The sequence below is a fragment of the Stegostoma tigrinum genome, chromosome 36, assembly GCF_030684315.1.
Source record: "Stegostoma tigrinum isolate sSteTig4 chromosome 36, sSteTig4.hap1, whole genome shotgun sequence".
Lineage (NCBI taxonomy): Eukaryota > Metazoa > Chordata > Chondrichthyes > Orectolobiformes > Stegostomatidae > Stegostoma > Stegostoma tigrinum.
In genome coordinates, this window is record NC_081389.1 from 22853623 (window position 1) to 22877285 (window position 23663).

Consider the following 23663-nt stretch of genomic DNA (forward strand, 5'->3'; position numbering starts at 1 on the left):
ACTGGAGTAGGCCTGGCAGAGTGGACTGGAGTAGGCCCTGCAGAGTGGACTGGAGTAGGCCCTGCAGAGTGGACTGGAGTAGGCCCGGCAGAGTGGACTGGAGTAGGCTCGGCAGAGTGGACTGGAGTAGGCCCTGCAGTGTGGACTGGAGTAGGCCCTACAGAGTGGACTGCAGTAGGCTAGGCAGAGTGGACTGGAGTAGGCACTGCAGTGTGGACTGGAGTTGGCCCGGCCGAGTGGACTGGATTAGGCCCTGCAGGGTGGACTGGAGTAGACTCGGCAGAGTGGATTGGATTAGGCCCTGCACAGTGGACTGGAGTAGGACCTGAAGAGTGGACTAGAGTAGGCCCAGCAGAGCGAACTGGAGTAGGCCCTGCAGAGCGGACTGAGGTAGGCCCTGCTCGGTGGACTGGATTAGCCCCTGCAGTGGGGAGTGGAATAGGCCCAGCAGAGTGGACTGAAGAAGGCCCTGCAGAGTAGACTGGATTAGGCCCGGCAGAGTGGACTGGATTAGGCCCGGCAGAGTGGACTGGAGTAGGCCCTGCAGAGTGGACTGGAGTAGGCCCTGCAGTGTGGACTGGAGTAGGCTAGGCAGAGTGGACTGGAGTAGGCACTGCAGTGTGGCCTGGAGTAGGCCCGGCCGAGTGGACTGGATTAGGCCCTGCAGAGTTGACTGGAGTAGACTCAGCAGAGTGGACTGGATTAGTCCCTGCAGAGTGGACTGGAGTAGGCCCTGCAGAGTGGACTGGAGTAGGCCCTGCAGAGTGGACTGGAGTAGGACCTGAAGAGTGGACTAGAGTAGGCCCAGCAGAGCGAACTGGAGTAGGCCCTGCAGAACAGACTGAGGTAGGCCCTGCTCGGCGGACTGGATTAGCCCCTGCAGTGGGGAGTGGAATAGGCCCAGCAGAGTGGACTGAAGAAGGCCCTGCAGAGTGGACTGGATTAGGCCCTGCAGAGTGGACTGGAGTAGGCATGGCAGAGTGGACTGGATTAGGCACGGCAGAGTGGACTGGAGTAGGCACGGCAGAGTGGACTGGAGTAGGCCCGGTTGAGTGGACTGGATTAGGCTCTGCAGAGTGGACTGGAGTAGGCCCGGCAGAGTCGACTGGCATAGGCCCAGCTGAGTGAACTGGAATAGGCCCTACAGCACGAACTTGACTAGGCCCTGTAGAGCGGAGTGGAGTAGGCCCTGCAGAGTGGACTGGAGTAGGCCCTGCAGAGCGGACTGGTGGAGGCCCGGCAGAGTGGACTGGAGTAGGCCCTGCAGAGCGGAGTGGAGTAGGCCCTGCAGAGTGGACTGGAGTAGGCCCTGCAGAGTGGACTGGAGTAGGCCCGGCAGAGTGGACTGGAGTAGGCCCTGCATAGTGGACTAGAATAGGCCTGCAGAGTGGGCTCGAATAAGCCCTGCAGCGCGGACTCGACGAGGCTCTGCAGAGCTGACTGGAGCAGGCCCTGCAGAGCGCACTGGAGTAGGCCCTGCAGAGCGCACTGGAGTAGGCCCTGCAGAGCGCACTGGAGTAGGCCCGGCAGAGCGCACTGGAGTAGGCCCAGCAGTGTGGACTGAATAGGCCCTGCGGAGCGGACTGGAGTAGGCCCAGCAGAGCGGACTGGTGGAGGCCCGGCAGAGCGGACAGGATTAAGCCCTGCAGAGTGGACTGGAGTAGGCCCTGTAGAGCGGACTGGAGTAGGCCCAGCAGAGCGGACTGGAGTAGGCCCAGCAGAGCGGACTGGAGTAGGGCCTGCAGAGCGGACTGGATTAGGCCCTGCAGAGTGGACTGGAGTAGCCCCTGCAGAGTGGACTGGAACAGGCCCGGCAGAGTGGACTGAAGTAGGCACTGCAGTGTGGACCGCAACAGACCCGGCAGAGTGGAATGGAGTAGGCCCGGCAGAGCGGTCTTGAGTAGGCCCGGCAGAGTGGACTGGAGTAGGCCCGGCAGAGTGGACTGGAGTAGGCCCTGCAGAGTGGACTGGAGTAGGCCCGGCAGAGTCGACTGGCATAGGCCCAGCTGAGTGAACTGGAATAGGCCCTACAGCACGAACTTGACTAGGCCCTGCAGAGCGGAGTGGAGTAGGCCCTGCAGAGTGGACTGGAGTAGGCCCTGCAGAGCGGACTGGTGGAGGCCCGGCAGAGTGGACTGGAGTAGGCCCTGCAGAGCGGAGTGGAGTAGGCCCTGCAAAGTGGACAGGAGTAGGCCCGGCAGAGTGGACTGGAGTAGGCCCTGCACAGTGGACTAGAATAGGCCTGCAGAGTGGGCTCGAATAAGCCCTGCAGCGCGGACTCGACGAGGCTCTGCAGAGCTGACTGGAGCAGGCCCTGCAGAGCGCACTGGAGTAGGCCCTGCAGAGCGCACTGGAGTAGGCCCGGCAGAGCGCACTGGAGTAGGCCCAGCAGTGTGGACTGAATAGGCCCTGCGGAGCGGACTGGAGTAGGCCCAGCAGAGCGGTCTTGGGTAGGCCCGGCAGAGCGGACTTGAGTAGGCTCTGCAGAGCGGACTGGAGTAGGCCCTGCCGAGCGGACTGGATTAGGCCCTGCAGACTGGACTGGAGTAGCCCCTGCAGAGTGGACTGGAACAGCCCCGGCAGAGTGGACTGAAGTAGGCACTGCAGTGTGGACCGGAACAGACCCGGCAGAGTGGAATGGAGTAGGCCCGTCAGAGCGGTCTTGAGTAGGCCCCGCAGAGCGGATTGGATTGGGCCCTGCAGAGTGGACTGGAGTAGCCCCTGCAGAGTGGAGTGGAGTAGGCCCAGCAGAGCGGACTGGAGTATGCTCGGCAGAGCGCACTGGAGTAGGCCCTGCAGAGTGGACTGGAGTAGGCCCGACAGAATGGACTGGAGTAGGCCCTGCATAGCGGACTGGAGTAGGCCTGGCAGAGTGGACTGGAGTAGGCCCTGCAGAGTGGACTGGAGAAGGCCCTGCAGAGTGGACTGGAGTAGCCCCTGCAGAGTGGAGTGGAGTAGGCCAGGCAGAGTGGACTGGATTAGGCCCTGCAGAGTGGACTGGAGTAGGACCTGAAGAGTGGACTAGAGTAGGCCCAGCAGAGCGAACTGGAGTAGGCCCTGCAGAACAGACTGAGGTAGGCCCTGCTCAGTGGACTGGATTAGCCCCTGCAGTGGGGAGTGGAATAGGCCCAGCAGAGTGGACTGAAGAAGGCCCTGCAGAGTGGACTGGAGTAGGTCCGGCAGAATGGACTGGATTAGGCCCTGCAGAGTGGACTGGAGTAGGCACGGCAGAGTGGACTGGAGTAGGCACTGCAGTGTGGACTGGAGTAGGCCCGGTTGAGTGGACTGGAGTAGGCTCGGCAGAGTGGATTGGATTTGTCCCTGCAGAGTGGACTGGAGTAGGCCCGACAGAGTGGACTGGATTAGGCCCGGCAGAGTCGACTGGCATAGGCCCAGCTGAGTGAACTGGAATAGGCCCTACAGCACGAACTTGACTAGGCCCTGCAGAGCGGAGTGGAGTAGGCCCTGCAGAGTGGACTGGAGTAGGCCCTGCAGAGCGGACTGGTGGAGGCCCGGCAGAGTGGACTGGAGTAGGCCCTGCAGAGCGGAGTGGAGTGGGCCCTGCAGGGTGGACTGGAGTAGGCCCTGCAGAGCGGAGTGGAGTAGACCCTGCAGAGTGGACTGGAGTAGGCCTGGCAGAGTGGACTGGAGTAGGCCTGGTAGAGTGGACTGGAGTAGGCCCTGCATAGTGGACTAGAATAGGCCTGCAGAGTGGGCTCGAATAAGCCCTGCAGCGCGGACTCGACGAGGCTCTGCAGAGCTGACTGGAGCAGGCCCTGCAGAGCGCACTGGAGTAGGCCCAGCAGTGTGGACTGAATAGGCCCTGCGGAGCGGACTGGAGTAGGCCCAGCAGAGCGGACTGGTGGAGGCCCGGCAGAGTGGACAGGATTAAGCCCTGCAGAGTGGACTGGAGTAGGCCCTGTAGAGCGGACTGGAGTAGGCCCAGCAGAGCGGTCTTGGGTAGGCCCGGCAGAGCGGACTTGAGTAGGCTCTGCAGAGCGGACTGGAGTAGGCCCTGCAGAGCGGACTGGAGTAGGCCCTGCAGAGCGGATTGGATTAGGCCCTGCCGAGCGGACTGGATTAGGCCCTGCCGAGCAGACTGGATTAGGCCCTGCAGAGTGGACTGGATTAGGCCCTGCAGAGTGGACTGGAGTAGCCCCTGCAGAGTGGACTGGAACAGGCCCGGCAGAGTGGACTGGATTAGGCACTGCAGTGTGGACTGGAGTAGCCCCTGCAGAGTGGACTGGAACAGGCCCGGCAGAGTGGACTGAAGTAGGCTCTGCAGTGTGGACCGGAACAGGCCCGGCAGAGTGGAATGGAGTAGGCCCGGCAGAGCGGTCTTGAGTAGGCCCCGCAGAGCGGATTGGATTGGGCCCTGCAGAGTGGACTGGAGTAGCCCCTGCAGAGTGGAGTGGAGTAGGCCCAGCAGAGCGGACTGGAGTATGCTCGGCAGAGCGCACTGGAGTAGGCCCTGCAGAGTGGACTGGAATACGTCCTGCAGCACGGTCTTGACTAGGCCCTGCAGAGTGGACTGGAATAGGCCCTGCAGCCGGGACTCGAGTAGGCCCAGCAGCATGGACTGGAGTAGGCCTGGTAGAGTGGACTGGTATAGGCCCTGCATAGCGGACTGGAATAAGCCCTGCAGAGCGGACTCGACTAGGCCCTGCAGAGTGGACTGGAGTAGGCCCGGCAGACCGGACGGAGTAGGCACTGCAGAGCGTACAGGAGTAAGCCCTGCAGAACGGACTTGAGTAGGCCCGGCAGACCGGACTGGAGTAGGCCCTGCAGAGCGGACTGGAGTAGGCCCAGCAGCATGGACTGGAGTAGGCCCAGCAGCATGGACTGGAGTAGGCCCAGCAGCCGGGACTCGAGTAGGCCCAGCAGCATGGATTGGAGTAGGCCCAGCAGCATGGACTGGAGTAGGCCCAGCAGCGTGGACTGGAATAGGCCCGGTAGAGTGGACTGGTATAGGCCCTGCATAGCGGACTGGAATAAGCCCTGCAGTGCGGACTCGACTAGGCCCTGCAGAGTGGACTGGAGTAGGCCCGGCAGAGTGGACTGGAGTAGGCCCTGCAGAGCGGAGTGGAGTGGGCCCTGCAGGGTGGACTGGAGTAGGCCCTGCAGAGCGGAGTGGAGTAGACCCTGCAGAGTGGACTGGAGTAGGCCCTGCAGAGTGGACAGGAGTAGGCCTGGCAGAGTGGACTGGAGTAGGCCTGGTAGAGTGGACTGGAGTAGGCCCTGCATAGTGGACTAGAATAGGCCTGCAGAGTGGGCTCGAATAAGCCCTGCAGCGCGGACTCGACGAGGCTCTGCAGAGCTGACTGGAGCAGGCCCTGCAGAGCGCACTGGAGTAGGCCCAGCAGTGTGGACTGAATAGGCCCTGCGGAGCGGACTGGAGTAGGCCCAGCAGAGCGGACTGGTGGAGGCCCGGCAGAGTGGACAGGATTAAGCCCTGCAGAGTGGACTGGAGTAGGCCCTGTAGAGCGGACTGGAGTAGGCCCAGCAGAGCGGTCTTGGGTAGGCCCGGCAGAGCGGACTTGAGTAGGCTCTGCAGAGCGGACTGGAGTAGGCCCTGCAGAGCGGACTGGAGTAGGCCCTGCAGAGCGGATTGGATTAGGCCCTGCCGAGCGGACTGGATTAGGCCCTGCCGAGCAGACTGGATTAGGCCCTGCAGAGTGGACTGGATTAGGCCCTGCAGAGTGGACTGGAGTAGCCCCTGCAGAGTGGACTGGAACAGGCCCGGCAGAGTGGACTGGATTAGGCACTGCAGTGTGGACTGGAGTAGCCCCTGCAGAGTGGACTGGAACAGGCCCGGCAGAGTGGACTGAAGTAGGCTCTGCAGTGTGGACCGGAACAGGCCCGGCAGAGTGGAATGGAGTAGGCCCGGCAGAGCGGTCTTGAGTAGGCCCCGCAGAGCGGATTGGATTGGGCCCTGCAGAGTGGACTGGAGTAGCCCCTGCAGAGTGGAGTGGAGTAGGCCCAGCAGAGCGGACTGGAGTATGCTCGGCAGAGCGCACTGGAGTAGGCCCTGCAGAGTGGACTGGAATACGTCCTGCAGCACGGTCTTGACTAGGCCCTGCAGAGTGGACTGGAATAGGCCCTGCAGCCGGGACTCGAGTAGGCCCAGCAGCATGGACTGGAGTAGGCCTGGTAGAGTGGACTGGTATAGGCCCTGCATAGCGGACTGGAATAAGCCCTGCAGAGCGGACTCGACTAGGCCCTGCAGAGTGGACTGGAGTAGGCCCGGCAGACCGGACGGAGTAGGCACTGCAGAGCGTACAGGAGTAAGCCCTGCAGAACGGACTTGAGTAGGCCCGGCAGACCGGACTGGAGTAGGCCCTGCAGAGCGGACTGGAGTAGGCCCAGCAGCATGGACTGGAGTAGGCCCAGCAGCATGGACTGGAGTAGGCCCAGCAGCCGGGACTCGAGTAGGCCCAGCAGCATGGATTGGAGTAGGCCCAGCAGCATGGACTGGAGTAGGCCCAGCAGCGTGGACTGGAATAGGCCCGGTAGAGTGGACTGGTATAGGCCCTGCATAGCGGACTGGAATAAGCCCTGCAGTGCGGACTCGACTAGGCCCTGCAGAGTGGACTGGAGTAGGCCCGGCAGAGTGGACTGGAGTAGGCCCTGCAGAGCGGAGTGGAGTAGGCCCTGCAGAGCGGACTGGAGTAGGCCCTGCAGAACGGACTTGAGTAGGCCCGGCAGACCGGACTGGAGTAAGCCCTGCAGAGCGGACTGGAGTAGGCCCTGCAGAGTGTACAGGAGTAGGCCCGGCAGAGCGGACTTGAGTAGGCCCTGCAGAGTGGACTGGAGTAGGCCCGGCCGAGCGGACTGGAGTAGGCCTTGCAGATCGGACTGGAGTAGGCCTTGCAGATCGGACTGGAGTAGGCTCTGCAGTGTGGACTGGAGTAGGCCCGGCAAAGTGGACTGGAGTAGGCTTGGCAGAGTGGACTGGAGTAGGCCTGGCAGAGTGGACTTGAGTAGGCCCTGCAGAGTGGACTGAATAGGCCCTGCAGAGCGGACTGGTATAGGCCCTGCAGAGTGGACTGGAGTAGGCCCTGCAGAGCGGACTGGAGTGGGCCCTGCAGAGCGGACTGGAGTCGGCCTTGCAGAGCGGACTGGAGTGGGCCCTGCAGAGCGGACTGGAGTGGGCCCTGCAGAGCGGACTGGAGTGGGCCCTGCAGAGTGGACTGGAGTAGGCTTGGCAGAGCGTACTGGAGTAGGCCCTGCAGAGTGGACTTGGGTAGGCCCTGCAGCACGGACTCGAGTAGGCCCTGCAGCGCGGACTCGAGTAGGCCCTGCAGCGCGGACTGGAGTAGGTCCTGCAGCGTGGACTTGAGTAGGCCCTGCAGAGAGGACTGGAGTAGACCCGGCAGAGTGGACTGGAGTATGCCCTGCAGAGTGGACTTGGGTAGGCCCTGCAGCACGGACTCGAGTAGGCCCTGCAGCGCAGACTCGAGTAGGCCCTGCAGCGCGGACTCGAGTAGGTCCTGCAGCGTGGACTTGAGTAGGCCCTGCAGAGAGGACTGGAGTAGACCCGGCAGAGTGGACTGGAGTAGGCCCGGCAGAGTGGACTGGAGTAGGCCCGGCAGAGTGGACTTGAGTCGGCCCTACAGCGTGGACTGGAGTAGGCTCATCAGAGTGGACTGGATTAGGCCCGGCAGGGTTGACTGGAGTAGGCCCTGCAGAGCGGACTGGAATAGGCCCTGCAGAGTGGACTTGAGTAGGCCCTACAGCGTGGACTGGAGTAGGCTCATCAGAGTGGTCTGGATTAGGCCTGGCAGAGTAGACTTGAGTAGGCCGTGCAGCGCGGACTCGAGTAGGCCCTGCAGTGCGGACTCGAGTAGGCCCTGCAGCACGGACTTGAGTAGGCCCTGCAGCGCGGACTGGAGTAGGCTCATCAGAGTGGACTGGATTAGGCCCGGCAGGGCTGACTGGAGTAGGCCCTGCAGAGCGGACTGGAATAGGCCCTGCAGAGTGGACTTGAGTAGGCCCTACAGCGTGGACTGGAGTAGGCTCATCAGAAAGGTCTGGATTAGGCCCGGCAGAGTAGACTCGAGTAGGCCCTGCAGCGCGGACTCGAGTAGGCCCTGCAGCGCGGACTGGAGTAGGCTCATCAGAGTGGACTGGATTAGGCCCGGCAGGGTTGACTGGAGTAGGCCCTGCAGAGCGGACTGGAATAGGCCCTGCAGAGTAGACTTGAGTAGGCCCTACAGCGTGGACTGGAGTAGGCTCATCAGAGTGGTCTGGATTAGGCCCTGCAGCGCGGACTCGAGTAGGCCCTGCAGCGCGGACTGGAGTAGGCCCTGCAGCGCGGACTCGAGTAGGCTCATCAGAGTGGACTGGATTAGGCCCGGCAGGGTTGACTGGAGTAGGCCCTGCAGAGCGGACTGGAATAGGCCCTGCAGAGTGGACTTGAGTAGGCCCTGCAGTGTGGACTGGAGTAGGCTCATCAGAGTGGTCTGTATTAGGCCCGGCAGAGTAGACTCGAGTAGGCCCTGCAGCGCGGACTCGAGTAGGCCCTGCAGTGCGGACTCGAGTAGGCTCATTAGAGTGGACTGGATTAGGCCCGGCAGGGCTGACTGGAGTAGGCCCTGCAGAGCGGACTGGAATAGGCCCTGCAGAGTGGACTTGAGTAGGCCCTACAGCGTGGACTGGAGTAGGCTCATCAGAGTGGTCTGGATTAGGCCCGGCAGAGTAGACTCGAGTAGGCCCTGCAGCGCGGACTCGAGTAGGCCCTGCAGCGCGGACTCGAGTAGGCTCATCAGAGTGGACTGGATTAGGCCCGGCAGGGCTGACTGGAGTAGGCCCTGCAGAGCGGACATGAATAGGCCCTGCAGAGTGGACTTGAGTAGGCCCTACAGCGTGGACTGGAGTAGGCTCATCAGAGTGGTCTGGATTAGGCCCTGCAGCGCGGACTCGAATAGGCCCTGCAGCGCGGACTCGAGTAGGCCCTGCAGAACATACTTGTGGCAAATTTCATCAGAGACAGGTTTGAGACCCCAACATTTGTGGCCAGTGCCGATTCATGGAGGTGGCAACAGAGGTAAGTTTGGGCCTAGTACAAGACGTGGCAGCATCGGTGGTGTCCGCATTGGTGAGGTCCAATGAGGACTCATCGCAGCAAGAACATCAGTGGAGGTGAGATGGCAGGGAAGAGTGATAAGTTGGGTTCTGGTGGTGATGGTGTGGTGAAGGTGGGCCAAGCCTGGCCACCAGACCCATGGCCCACGACAGATCACGAAACAAGGAGGACAGTAAAGTTGTATCAGTGATAATGGGAACTGCAGATGCTGGAGATTCCAAGATAATAAAATGTGAGGCTGGATGAACACAGCAGGCCAAGCAGCATCTCTGATGAAGGGACAGTAAAGTTGGCCACTTTTTCCTATTTCTTCATTGTTCTGCCTTTTTATTCTAATGTTTTGGTTTATTTTTCTGTGTTTTAAGAAAGCGCCAGAGAGTGGCGACACTGTACAACACTTAACGCTATATTTTGTGACGAGATACACATGACAATAAATGAATCAAAAAATTGAATGGAGCTATAATCTCTCTGACTGTCGCTATTCTGATTTAATGCTGTGTCTTCCCCTCCCTGCAGAGTGGACTGGAGTGGGCTCGGCGTAGCCTGGAACCTTCCCCACTTCCCAGCCTCATCTCTGTGCCACTTATCCTCTCCTGGACTCGTGCTCCTGACAAAGATCCAGATCCCATCAGGAATAGAAATCCTGTAGGTTCAGAAGTGCTGGGGTCTTTTTAAAATCTGTGTGTTTTGAAGAATTATTTTCTGAGCTGCTCAGGGCTCGATGTTTCTCTCAGAGACCCCTTGGCTTATACATGGAGACCGTTCGGGTGAGGGGGAGCATTTCAATATTATAAACCACAGCCATTCTGAGCCATCAGAACTCTAACTTCAGAGTGAACCTGGATATGGAATGGGACCAGGAACGCCAGTCCAGGAGAGGGAAATGAGTGGAAGGGGTTAGGGTTGGCCATGATGCAGAGTTGAGGAGTTTGGAGGATTGGCAGTGACCTGGAGGAATGGGAGCAGGAGGTCAGGAAGAAGCAATGCTGGAGAGACAAAGCTCACAATTTTCACAGAATCACACAATTGCACAGTAACAGAAGAGGCCTTTCAGCCCCTTGGGCCTGTACCACCTTGTATGCTCTCAATCAACACGAGGCCCACTTTCCAGCACTTGGCCCATTGCCATGAATGTTATGACATTTCAACTGCCCACCCACATCCTTTCGAAAGGTCGTGAGATTTCCCCTCTCAGGCAGTGTATTCCGGATTTCCAACACCCTCCGGTTCACAATGAAACTGCTCTGTCCCAGGCATCATCCTGGTGAATCTCCTTTACACCCTGCCCAAAGCAAGCACATCCTTCCTATAGGGCAGAGACCACAAGTGCTCCAGCTGTGGCCTCACCAAGTAGCTGTATAGGTCCAACATTACATCCCTGCTATATCGATCTATGACTGCTCTATTCATCTATCCTGCCGCTTTCAGGGATCTGTGGACAAGCATCTCAAGATCCCTTTGTTGCGCCGAACTTCCTAATGTCCTGTCATTCAGTGAGTATTCTCTTCTCTCGTTACTTTTTCCAAAAATGCATCACCTCACATTTATCAGGGCCAAACGCCATTTGCCACTGACCTACCCATCTGAGCAATCTGACTGCATACTCCTGTAACTTCAGCTCTTCACTGCCAGCCATTTGATCAATCTTTGTGTTATCTGCAAACTTATTTATTAACCCTCCTGCACCTCATTTTTCTCTGTATCAATATTCTTCATATTTTTTGACTTATTTCATTTTAAAATTTATTTCATTAACCAAATGTAGGTGCTTAGCATTGTAACAATGTCAACTCAGGGAGTAAAATATTTTCATATTTGATTTTTTTCTGAGAAATGATGCCCTCCAGAACCTAACTTCAGTTTTTATATTAGTTCCTATGTTTTATTTAAAGTCATTTCACTTCAAGTCGTTTCACTTAAAGTTGTGAATTTCTGCTATGCAGCCATAACCATGTGGGGATTTACTGTCTAAGTACTAGTTTTTGTTGTGTGCACGTTATATCATATGAGACTGTGGGCTGTTTGACCAGAGTAAGAGGTGGTAGGAACCAGTAGATTACCTTGAGAAGCACATACACATCCTGCCCCACTCCAGCCCACAGGATCATTACTGATAGCTAACAGGGGTACGATATGGCCAGGTGTGCCGTATTCTCGCACCTATTCTGTAATCCTACAGCAGATAAAAACCCCCTATATGCAGGATTAGCTCAGTGGATAACACCTCTTAAATCAGATGAATGTGCGATCAACTACCGCCCACAAATTATGCACATAATCTATGACACTCCCAATGCAGAGCTGAGGGGGCGCCGCACTGTCGGAGGGTCAGTGCTGAGGGCGTGGGCACTGTCGGAGGGTCAGTACTGAGGGAGTGCCGCACTGTGGGAGGGTCAATGCTGAGGGAGTGCCGCACTGTCGGAGGGTCAGTGCTGAGGGCGCGGGCACTGTCAGAGGGTCAGTACTGAGGGAGTGCCGCACTGTCGGAGGGTCAATGCTGAGGGAGTGCCGCACTGTCGGAGGGTCAGTGCTGAAGGAGCGCCGCACTGTCGTAGGGTCAGTGCTGAGGGAGCACCGCACTGTCGGAGGGTCAGTGCTGAAGGAGCGCCGCACTGTCAGAGGGTCAGTGCTGAGGGAGCGCCGCACTGTTGGAGGGTCAGTGCTGAGGGAGTGCCGCACTGTGGGAGGGTCAATGCTGAGGGAGTGCCGCACTGTCGGAGGGTCAGTGCTGAGGGCGCGGGCACTGTCAGAGGGTCAGTACTGAGGGAGTGCCGCACTGTCGGAGGGTCAGTGCTGATGGAGCGCCGCACTGTCGGAGGGTCAATGCTGAGGGAGTGCCGCACTGTCGGAGGGTCAGTGCTGAAGGAGCGCCGCACTGTCGGAGGGTCAGTGCTGAGGGAGCACTGCACTGTTGGAGGGTCAGTGCTGAGGGAGTGCCGCACTGTCGTAGGGTCAGTGCTGAGGGAGCGCCGCACTGTCGGAGGGTCAGTGCTGAGGGAGCACTGCACTGTCGGAGGGTCAGTGCTGAGGGAGCGGGCACTGTCGGAGGGTCAGTGCTGAGGGAGCACTGCACTGTCGGAGGGTCAGTGCTGAGGGAGTGCCGCACTGTCGGAGGGTCAATGCTGAGGGAGTGCCGCACTGTCGGAGGGTCAGTGCTGAAGGAGCGCCGCACTGTCGGAGGGTCAGTGCTGAGGGAGCACTGCACTGTCGGAGGGTCAGTGCTGAGGGAGTGCCGCACTGTCGTAGGGTCAGTGCTGAGGGAGCGCCGCACTGTCGGAGGGTCAGTGCTGAGGGAGCACTGCACTGTCGGAGGGTCAGTGCTGAGGGAGTGCCGCACTGTCGGAGGGTCAGTGCTGAGGGAGTGCCACACTGCCAGAGGGTCCGTGCTGAAGGAGCGCCGCACTGTCGGAGGGTCAGTGCTGAGGGAGTCTCTGATAAAAGGTGATACCTTTTGGGTCAGACATTAACTGCCCTTCATCTGGATGGAAAAATCCCACTGATGTATTTTGAAGGAAAGAAATGGAACGGTCTTGGCCAAGGAACCTCTTTGAAAAGAGGCCGGTTGGTCAGGATAGTTTCTGGGTCTTGAACGGGATTTGAATCCACAATTCCCTGACCCCAAGTGGGGAGCACGATGCACTGAGCCTTACTGCGTTCTGCTCCCAGCCGGGATACACTCGGAAGCAACGCGTCAGTAACACTGGGCTCTGCTTTAAACAGGATGGACTGATGTGCCAATTTGATGTGATCCAAGATGGGTTACTATTGTACCTTCCCCTCACCCCAACCCTTTGCCCCTCCACCCCCGCATCCCCCTGCAAATTCCCAGCCCCTCCCACAGCATGGGAAGAAGGGGATTAACATCTGGCAAGTCCTTTTGTGAGTTGGCATCTACCTCGTAACCCCACACATGGCCCAATTGTATCAAAAGGAATTTGAAATAAAGTAAATTGAATTCAGCGTATTGTCAAATTCCTTCATTTTCATATCCTCAGTGATAACAAAGGACTGTCACAGACAGGTTGTTGAGATCTGAGTGATCACAGTGATGGAAGTGGGAGCAAGCACAGGGCATGCAAAGAGAGAGGCCGTTACACAGCTCAGACTGTCACTGGGGAAGAGGATGGATGCAGCTCTCCCCTTCATACTTCTTCTATTGGTCCGTCAACACCAGTGTGAGGGGTAACCGCCCCGGTTTGAGGGGAATCTGCCCCAGTGAGGGGTAACCGCCCCGGTTCGAGGGGAATCTGCCCCAGTGAGGGGTAACCGCCCCGGTTCGAGGGGAATCTGCCCCAGTGAGGGGTAACCGCCCCGGTTTGAGGGGAATCTGCCCCAGTGAGGGGTAACCGCCCTGGTTTGAGGGGAATCTGCCCCAGTGAGGGCTAACCGCCCCGGTTTGAGGGGAATCTGCCCCAGGAGGGCTAACCGCCCCGGTTTGAGGGGAATCTGCCCCAGGAGGGCTAACCACCCCGGTTCGAGGGGAATCTGCCCCAGTGAGGGGTAACCGCCCCGGTTTGAGGGGAATCTGCCCCAGTGAGGGGTAACCGCCCCGGTTTGAGGGGAATCTGCCCCAGTGAGGGCTAACCTAACCGCCCCGGTTTGAGGGGAATCTGCCCCAGTGAGGGCTAACCGCCCCGGTTTGAGGGGAATCTGCCCCAGTGAGGGCTAACCTAACCGCCCCGGTTTGAGGGGAATCTGCCCCAGGAGGGCTAACCGCCCCGGTTTGAGGGGAATCTGCCCCAGTGAGGGCTAACCGCCCCGGTTTGAGGGGAATCTGCCCCAGTGAGGGGTAACCGCCCCGGTTTGAGGGGAATCTGCCCCAGTGAGGGCTAACCTAACCGCCCCGGTTTGAGGGGAATCTGCCCCAGTGAGGACTAACCGCCCCGGTTTGAGGGGAATCTGCCCCAGTGAGGGCTAACCGCCCCGGTTTGAGGTGAATCTGCCCCAGTGAGGGCTAACCGCCCCGGTTTGAGGGGAATCTGCCCCAGTGAGGGGTAACCGCCCCGGTTTGAGGGGAATCTGCCCCAGTGAGGACTAACCGCCCCGGTTTGAGGGGAATCTGCCCCAGTGAGGGGTAACCGCCCCGGTTTGAGGGGAATCTGCCCCAGTGAGGGGTAACCACCCCGGTTTGAGGGGAATCTGCCCCAGTGAGGGGTAACCGCCCCGGTTTGAGGGGAATCTGCCCCAGGAGGGCTAACCGCCCCGGTTCGAGGGGAATCTGCCCCAGTGAGGGGTAACCGCCCCGGTTTGAGGGCAGTGAGGGGCAACCGCCCCGGTTTGAGGGGAATCTGCCCCAGTGAGGGGTAACTGCCCCAGTTTGAGGGGAATCTGCCCCAGTGAGGGGTAACCGCCCCGGTTTGAGGGGAATCTGCCCCAGGAGGGCTAACCGCCCCGGTTCGAGGGGAATCTGCCCCAGTGAGGGGTAACCGCCCCGGTTTGAGGGCAGTGAGGGGTAACCGCCCCGGTTTGAGGGGAATCTGCCTCAGTGAGGGCTAACCGCCCCGGTTCGAGGGGAATCTGCCCCAGTGAGGGCTAACCGCCCCGGTTCGAGGGGAATCTGCCCCAGTGAGGGCTAACCGCCCCGGTTTGAGGGGAATCTGCCCCAGTGAGGGGTAACCACCCCGGTTTGAGGGGAAACTACCCTAGAGATAGGGGAAACTGCCCCAATGTGGGGGGTTATTGCGCCAGAGTGAGAAGGACCTGCCCCTTTGAGGGGTAATCGCCCCAGTGTGAGCGGAAGTTGCCAGAACCTGCTGGGTTTAACATTGCGCAGTGCCCTGTAAGAGGCAGAAATTCAATGTTAATCACTCAATAACTGACACTTGGCCTTCCTCTGAGAGTTACAGTAACTACTTCCTGAACTTTGAACCTTTCACATGATACACTCCTGGTTTAGGCTAATAGAACTCAGAGATCGTTAAGTCAGTTAAATCAGTACAGAGTGAAAACCAATAACACTAACTAAAACCAAAGGAACAGTTGTTGCTGGTCTCTCTAGGCTCTGGCATTCAGCTTCACTCACACTGGGGCAGTTACCCCTCACACTGGGGCAGTTACCCCTCACTGGCGCAGTTAACCCTCACACTGGGGCAGTTATCCCTCACACTGGTGCAGTTACCCCTTACTGGGGCAGTTACCCCTCACACTGGCGCAGTTACCCCTCACACTGGCGCAGTTACCCCTCACACTGGGGCAGTTACCCCTCACACTGGTGCAGTTACCCCTCACACTGGCGCAGTTACCCCTCACACTGGGGCAGTTACCCCTCACACTGGCGCAGTTCCTCCTCACACTGGGACAGTTACCCCTCACACTGGCACAGTTCCTCCTCACACTGGCGCAGTTACCCCTCACTGGGGCAGTTACCCCTCACTGGGGCAGTTACCCCTCACACTGGCGCAGTTACCCTTCACACTGGCGCAGTTACCCCTCACACTGGCGCAGTTCCTCCTCACACTGGGGCAGTTACCCCTCACTTGGACAGTTCCCCCTCACTGGGACAGTTACCCCTGACACTAGCGAATAAAGCTGACGCAGGATCAGATCTGAGAACAGTGCCAACTACAAATCACAAATCCATAAAAGACTCAAACAAGGCTCAAGAATAAAGCAGCAGCCACCCACACACAGTCTGGGCACAATGTGAACAGAGAAAAACGTTAGGGTTAGATGTGGAGAGACTTGTTTAGAACAATTCGCATCAATCTCGCTCTCCTGAAGCAGATCCGAGTTAAAACATCAACCTGCCTTTTCTAGACACTGACGCATAAGTGGCTTTTTACAGATTCCAGCTGAAGACACTGCAGAAAAACATGACAAATGATGGTTGACATTCTGTGTCTGTATCGGGATTCTCTCACTCTATTCCAAATAAAAATGAAAGTCATGCACTGGTAACGCAGATACACAGCCACAAACAGACAGACACAAGCATTGAAACTGACACAAATACACAAACTAACGCAGGCAACACACATGACACATTCACTAACATATATTTATATATGCGACATAGACACATCATACGTATATATAGACAGACAGATACACACAAGAGCGTACAGACACTCAAAAACTCACACACAGGTATAGTCATATATCAACATACAGATGGACACACTGACAGAAACATACACACAGATAGATACAGGTACACAGGCAGACAGATAGACACAGGTATACACACAAACAGATAGATACAGGTACACACACAGGTAGATAGGTACAGGTACACACACACAGGCAGATAGGTACAGGTATACACACAGACGGATAGATACAGGTACACACACAGGCAGATAGACACAGGTACACACACACAGGCAGATAGGTACAGGTACACACACAGACAGATAGATACAGGTACACACACACAGGCAGATAGACAAAGGTACACACACACAGATAGATACAGGTACACACACAGACAGATAGATACAGGTACACACAGGCAGATAGATACAGGTACACACAGGCAGGCAGGTGGATAGATACAGGTACGTACACACAGACAGATAGGTACAGGTACACATACACAGAGACAGGTAGACACAGGTACACACACACAGGCAGATAGATACAGGTACACAGGCAGACAGATAGACACAGGTACACACACAGACAGATAGATACAGATACACACACAGGCAGATAGATACAGGTACACACACAGAGACAGGTAGACACAGGTACACACACACAGGCAGATAGATACAGGTACACAGGCAGACAGATAGACACAGGTACACACACAGACAGATAGATACAGGTACACACACAGGCAGATAGATACAGGTACACACACACTGAGACAGGTAGACACAGGTACACACACACAGAGCCAGGTAGACACAGGTACACACTCACAGACAGAAACATACAGGTACGCACAGAGACAGACAGATACAGGTATACACAGAGACAGATAGATACAGGTACACACACACACAGACAGGTAGATACAGGTACACACACAGACAGGTAGATACAGGTACACACAGAGATAGATAGATACAGGTACACACAGAGAGACAGGTAGACACAGGTACACACACACAGATAGATACAGGTACACACACAGGCAGATAGGTACAGGTACACACAGAGATAGATACAAGTACACACAGACAGACACAAACAGACAGAAACACATTTACCTGGCCCGCAGGATGAACATTCTCCCTCCCGGCGATGTTCAGTATCAGACGACGAGGTGTTGTCTCTGTTCCCGGCCTGGGAAAGGCAGGCAGTCCAGGCTGTGGGGATAGGACGGGGGTTTCAGAGCAGGAATCTCAGGCAGCAGCGCCCTGTCACAGCTGGAAGCCTGTTGTCACACACTGAGACAGACTCACATCTATCCCAGTGAAAGGACCAGCCTCTGGGTCCCCGACTGTACCTGAGCCCAGGCTTCGATCACAATCTCCTCCTCCTGCTGTTAAACCTCTGGGTCTGTTCCCCTGAAACAGCAGCAACTAGATTCCGAGACTAGTTTTATTCCCGGAGTACCATGTGAGAACACTCTGCCCTGAGGCAGCGGCACGTGTAAGCAGAACTCTCCCCAAATCCTCACTGCTGTCTCACTCAATCTGTTTGAGATTGTGGCAATCTCGCTGTACTGTTCCCTGGGTTAAAGCTCCTCTCTCTCTCTCTCTCTCTCCCCCTCTCCTTACTCCCCTCTCTGTATCTCCTCACTCACCTTCTATCTCTGGGCTCCACGCTGCCGAGAAATCTAAACTCTCCAGCCGCTCCGCCTTCCTCAGGTTTGAGAGGAACGAAACTGGCGGAATCCGTCCAGCCCACCCTCCTCCTTCTCCCTCCTTCTTTCTATCTCTCCCTCCGGTGTCCACTTCTTACCTCTTCTCTCCATGTACCTTTCTCATTCTCACTCTATCTTTCTACTTAGGCCAGTCTTTCCCCCATTCTCTCTCTCTCTCATCCTTTGGACTCTGGTTTTATTCTTTTTTAAATATGCTCCCTCTCTAGTTTTTCCTGAGAGCTGCTGACCCTGGCAGGCCATTCTGTGGCTGTTTCTGTCCTCTCTCTCTCTCTGTCTCTCCCACTCTGTCTCGTTGTTTCTCATTCTCTGTCCTTGCGCTCAGTCTTTTTTCTCTTTGTTTGGCTTTCATTTATTTCTGAAGAATTACTGAATTGAAAAGACACATGTAGTTCATCTTACGCTCATCCAGACATGGGGAAGAATAGCAAGCGTTCAAGGGGCAACAATTTACACTGAAATGGGAAATCTCACTGTGCCCTTTGAAATGTGGCATTTTTGATTCTAGTCTGGCGAGGGCAAGATGCAACGTTTCAACAAAACATCTCATTCTCCAGCATTGCTGAGCCCAATGGTCGCACAAAGCTTTTTGTAAAATGAATACGTATTTTTGTCAAAGTATCATAGGGTCCTTACAGTGTGGAAACAGGCCATTCTGCCCAACAAGTCCACACCATCCCTCCGAAGAGTACCCCACCCAGACCCATTCCCCTCATCCTGCATTTCCTATGTCCAACCTAAACATCCCCAGGCACCATGGACAACTTAGCACAGCCAATCCACCGAACCTGCACATCTTTGGACTGTGGAAGGAAACCCACACAGACACGGGGAGAATGTGTAAACTCCACACAGACAGTTACCTGAGGCTGGAATCGAACCTGGGTCCCTGGCGCTGTGAGGCTGCAGTGTTAACCACTGAGCCACCGTGCTTTCACTTCTGGCTTCCCTGCTATAGGAAGGATGTTGTGAAACTTGAAAGGGTTCAGAAAAGATTTACAAGGATGTTGCCGGGTTGGAGGGATTGAGCTACAGGGAGAGGCTGAGTAGGCTGGGGCTATTTTCCCAGCAGCTTCGGAGGCTGAGGACCAGAGTTTCTGAGTTTTTCCAGCATTTTCCATTTTTGTTTCAGATTTCTAGCTCCTGCAGATTTTCATTTTATTTTCTATGTTTTCTTCTCTTTGTTTCTCATCTCCACAGGGATATTATTCCCTCTTGCTCTGAGATCTCACACTCAGGGGTGGCACGGTGGCTCAGTGGTAAGCATTGCTGCCTCACAGCACCAGGAACCCGGGTTTGCTTCCACCCTCAGGCGCGCTCTCCCCGTCTCTGTTTGGTTTCCTCCCACAGTCCAAAGATGTGCAGGCTAGGTGGATTGGCCATGCTAAATTACCCGTAGTGTTCATGGATGTATAGATTAGGTGGGTGTATTGGGGAATGGGCCTGTGTCGGTGTGGACTTGCTAGGCCGAAGGGACACTGTAGGGATTGTATGATATCAGTGGTTTGTTTTAACAGGAGACGGTTGGTTTGAAAGCTGCCATGCAGAATCCTCATTGAGATGTAGTCCAAGAGTCAGTGTACACTTGTATCATCAACGTGGGAGCGTGAGATCGCGAGGAAAATTAATGGGTGCCGTAGCGCACAAAACACTGAGTGCAATTCAAAAGTCCCTCGCTGTCTGTGAAGCACCTTGGTGCATTCGGAAAAGTAAATTAACCCTTTCCTTCTAACCCCAACAGAGGGATCAGGGAGATGAACAGCTTTCCCCATTTACATTTCAAACAATACCTTGCTCTCAGATAATCTAACACTGAATTCTGGAAAGTCCAATATTCACTGGACTCTTAATTGAATAACAGGTCACAGGCAGAGGCTATACATCCTATCAAGTTTCTACTGGCCCTCCAAGTGAGCAGTTCATACAGTGTCACACCCATCTCCCCACCAATCACTCCCTCCCCATAAACTTATACATCTTTCCTTTCTGGTTAAAGTGGCAGGCTCAAAGCCAGTACACAGCTGGGGAACAGATGGTTAAAGTGGCATAAGTCCTGTACCCAGCCACAGAAGGACTGCTGGAGATTGCAGATCTCCTGGCACAATACCAGCTTTCCAACTTATCTCCAAGAAGCAGCTTCAAAGGGGCAGCGATGGTGTTGACGCAGCATGGAAAGTGACAGGTGTGACTCGACGCCTCCGCCCTGCCCTCAGTCCTGTGCATGTTTGAGCTCCACTTTATGTCCTTTGCTCACCAACATCATTAAGACAGTCAGTAAATTAACAGATGACATTGGAGTGACTAGAGATGGCTATTTATACAGCTGGGTGTGTACAACAGCTGACAGCTTGTTCTAAACTAAATAGAAATTCTTTGGATTGATACTGAGATTACAAGTGACGTGGAGGCTTGATAAAAATTTTTCCTGTTTAGCTTCTTGCCTTTTGTCTGTTGTCTGGAGATACAAACTGCTGGTTCTGCAGGAGATGACGCAGATGTCAATCTGATCCACCTTCATGGGTCAGGCTGCAGGCTGTCAGCATCTATTCGACTGATTGATCATTTCATACTTACACACACACAGACACATAAACACACACACACGCGCACACATGTGCACACACACAGATGCACATACACACATACACATACACAAACACTCAGCCACACACGCACACACCCCAAACTCAGAAACACACACCCAGACATAAACACACTGACACAAACGCACACATATGCAGAGAAATGTATACTCAGAAACACACACAAACAGACACAAAACACACACAAGATATACATAAAGACAAAAAAAAGCACACACAAGCAAATATACACAGATGTACACGTACCACAAACTTTAATATTCAAAAAAGTTTAATTTTACTCACTCCCTGTATTCTTCTACCTCTGGGATGTGGACATAGAATATAGAACATGTTTCGTTTGTTGTCCATACTTAATTGCCCTTAATTGGATTAACTAAATTGGACACAACTGCTTAACTTCCTGAGGTGTTTCTCTGAATGAGTGCGAATGAGCTCAGGTTCAGTCTATTGCAAAGTCACATTGAAGCTTCCTGCAGACCAATGTTGCTGTAACAACTTAATCCCAATTCCCAGAGCCTCCCTAACGCAGCATAAATTCATGACTTTAAGACTGCCTCAGAGGCACAGCACAGAACTGCCCGTCTTCAAAGATAGCCCTCATAGAATTTTCAATGTCCATCAGACAGCTGCCCAATTTGTCAGTCTGCCTGTGACCTCCTGACATTTCTCACTATCCCCCTCACAGCTCACAATATTCGTCATTTCTGACTTATCTTCAAACAAACCTTACAATCATTGGCTGGACGTGAACCATTTTGGGCTCCTCCTGATAGATTTTTTTCCTCCTAATCAACCCATTCAGAGATGTTCTTGCACCCAGTCTCCTGGCTCAGAGGTAGGGACACTGCTCCAGCCCCTCCCTGCTGATACAAAAGTCCCACGTGTTCCTGATAGATTTTTAAAATTTCATATATATACTTTATTCATAAAATCATCAATAAGTACATACAAATGTTCAAAATCAATTCTGCATGGTCTTTGTGGAGAGAATAAATAAACAAAACATTGGAATTTTGAAAGTTTGCAGAGCTTCTGTACAGTTGCAAAAATCAAAGGCATTTTCTACTCATGCAGAAAACTGTTTGTGTTCATTTTGCAGAACTGATAGGCATTGACAACTGAATGGACCCTTGTTACACTTGGACAGAAAGCCCTCAGACAGTGATCTTTCCCCACTGAGCCTTGGCAGCAGCTGCCCCAAGCTTTAAGATGTCCCTCGGCACATAGTCCTGAATGTGCCAGTCTGGAACACTTGGTTGAGGTCAACTCCTTGCTCTGGAAGACCAACAAGTTTCAGGTGGACCAATGAGTGTCTTTCACGGAGTTGATGGTCCCCCAGGTTCAGTCCATGTTTGTCTCGGTGTGTGTCCCAGAGGACAGACTATAGAATACAGAGTGCTGTGTCCCAGAGCTGCTCGAGACAAACTTCAACAAAGACCATTGCATTCCTCTCTGTACTTTCTTTCCCAGGAGGAGGTGTGTGACAGTACCCCCACCCTGCAGCCATTTCAAGGGCAGCGTGTGGTGGATCAGAGAATCCAGGTATGCATGAAGAGGTTCTTGCAGGTACTGCCCTTCTCACCAGCAGCCAGGCGATGTCTTGGTGCTTGTTGGAAAGTTCTGGTGATAAGACATTCCGCCAAATGACTTTGGCAGTCTGCTCAGGGAGCCATCCAACAGGATCCATCCTCTTCTCTTCCCTTCCCTCAAAATTTTTGAGGATGCTACGTGCTGACCCTTCCTGATGGACTGGTGGTCAAAGATGTTTATCTTTGCAAATAATTCGATGAGGAACAGGCAATATGGAATGGTACAATTTACTTGGAACATTGCGTGGCAATGAGACCAATCCCACTGCTGGCCATATCAGGGGCAGGAGGAACGTCAGTACATAGTGATGCGTGATGTTTACATTCTTCCCCTCTTATCTAGAGCTACATACATGGTGTTCTTGTGGACACCGCATCTCTCAGCTCCACACAATGTGGAAGATGGCTCAGCTGACTGCTAAGTAAGAAGCTGATCATTCACCTGTCTCCTATAAAATGGCCTGAAACAAACATTGCAAAAGTTTAGAATCTTCTAATTTCAAGAGCAGTTATTTGTTATGGTCAGTGTAGCCAGTGCATTCGCATGGAAAGATATTAATGGGGCCATTAGTAATATGTAAAGCCTGGATTAGCTATAAACCACAGAATGTGACACAGTTAAACAGAAAATAAGCTTGTACTGTGCACGCAGAGAATCCATTAGATATTTGAATTTTACATGGAAAATACTTTTCCATTAAGTTGCCGGGTAGTTCACTATTTTTTTCCTTCTGGAGTATATTTCCATTCATATTGTCCTAGTCCCTCATTAAATGTAGGATAACCATCAGACACCTATTTGACTGCAGAAGCATCACAAGTACATTTGGTCTTTTCATCATCCATTATTCACACACAATACGGAATGGTTAAAGACCCCCTCAGCTGTCCTCTCCCAACTTGATGGAGGAATTGACAAACACCCTTAGATTGGATGCTGAAGCCTATATTGGTCGTGGAGCTCTTCTGGTACAATGATAGTATCCATACCTCTGAGCCAGAAGACCTGGGTTCAGGTCCCAGCTGGTTTGGAAGAACATTTCTCAACATGGTGATTGGAAAGGATCGATTTTCGTTGCTGGCTTGGCTCTGTCCTGCAATATTGTTCTGAATACAGGCGATTGGTGAGGGTGGGCACACAGGTTCAGTGAGGGGGTGGGATGTGGGTTTGGGGATTGCATTCCCTCAATGAGAGGGCACCGTCCCACAAGGGTTTAAGGTAATGAGAAGATTTCAAAGGGTTTAGTCTTTCTGAGAAACCCCAGCAGCCCCACCCCCTCCCTGCTGATACAGACTGAACTCCCCACCCCCTCCCTGCTGATACAGACTGAACCCCCACACCCTCCCTGCTGATACAGACTGAACCCCCACCCCGTCCCTGCTGATACAGACTGAACCCCCCACCCCCTCCCTGCTGATACAGACTGAACTCCCCAGCCCGTCCCTGCTGATACAGACTGAACCCCCCACCCCCTCCCTGCTGATACAGACTGAACCCCCCACCCCCTCCCTGCTGATACAGACTGAACTCCCCACCCCCTCCCTGCTGATACAGACTGAACTCCCCACCCCGTCCCTGCTGATACAGACTGAACCCCCCACCCCCT

The 23663-nt window shown here is 54.7% G+C and overlaps 1 protein-coding gene across 5 annotated transcripts in view; it reads right to left on the bottom strand.

Moving 5' to 3' along the window:
- The window catches only part of adamtsl5 (ADAMTS like 5), a 127992-nt gene extending 109972 nt beyond the window's left edge, over positions 1-18020 (bottom strand). Inside the window, exons 1-2 of one of the 5 annotated variants that reach the window (XM_059640173.1) lie at positions 17942-18020; positions 17245-17343 (exon numbers count right to left, since the gene is read on the bottom strand). In XM_059640173.1, the coding sequence (XP_059496156.1) occupies positions 17245-17264 (20 nt within the window). In that variant the 5' untranslated portion in view covers positions 17265-17343; positions 17942-18020. Of the gene's footprint in view, positions 1-17244; positions 17894-17941 lie in introns of those variants that run through there. The other 4 variants (XM_059640172.1, XM_059640174.1, XM_059640171.1 and 1 more) reach the window with 4 other exon arrangements.
- Positions 18021-23663: the final 5643 nt, after the last annotated feature.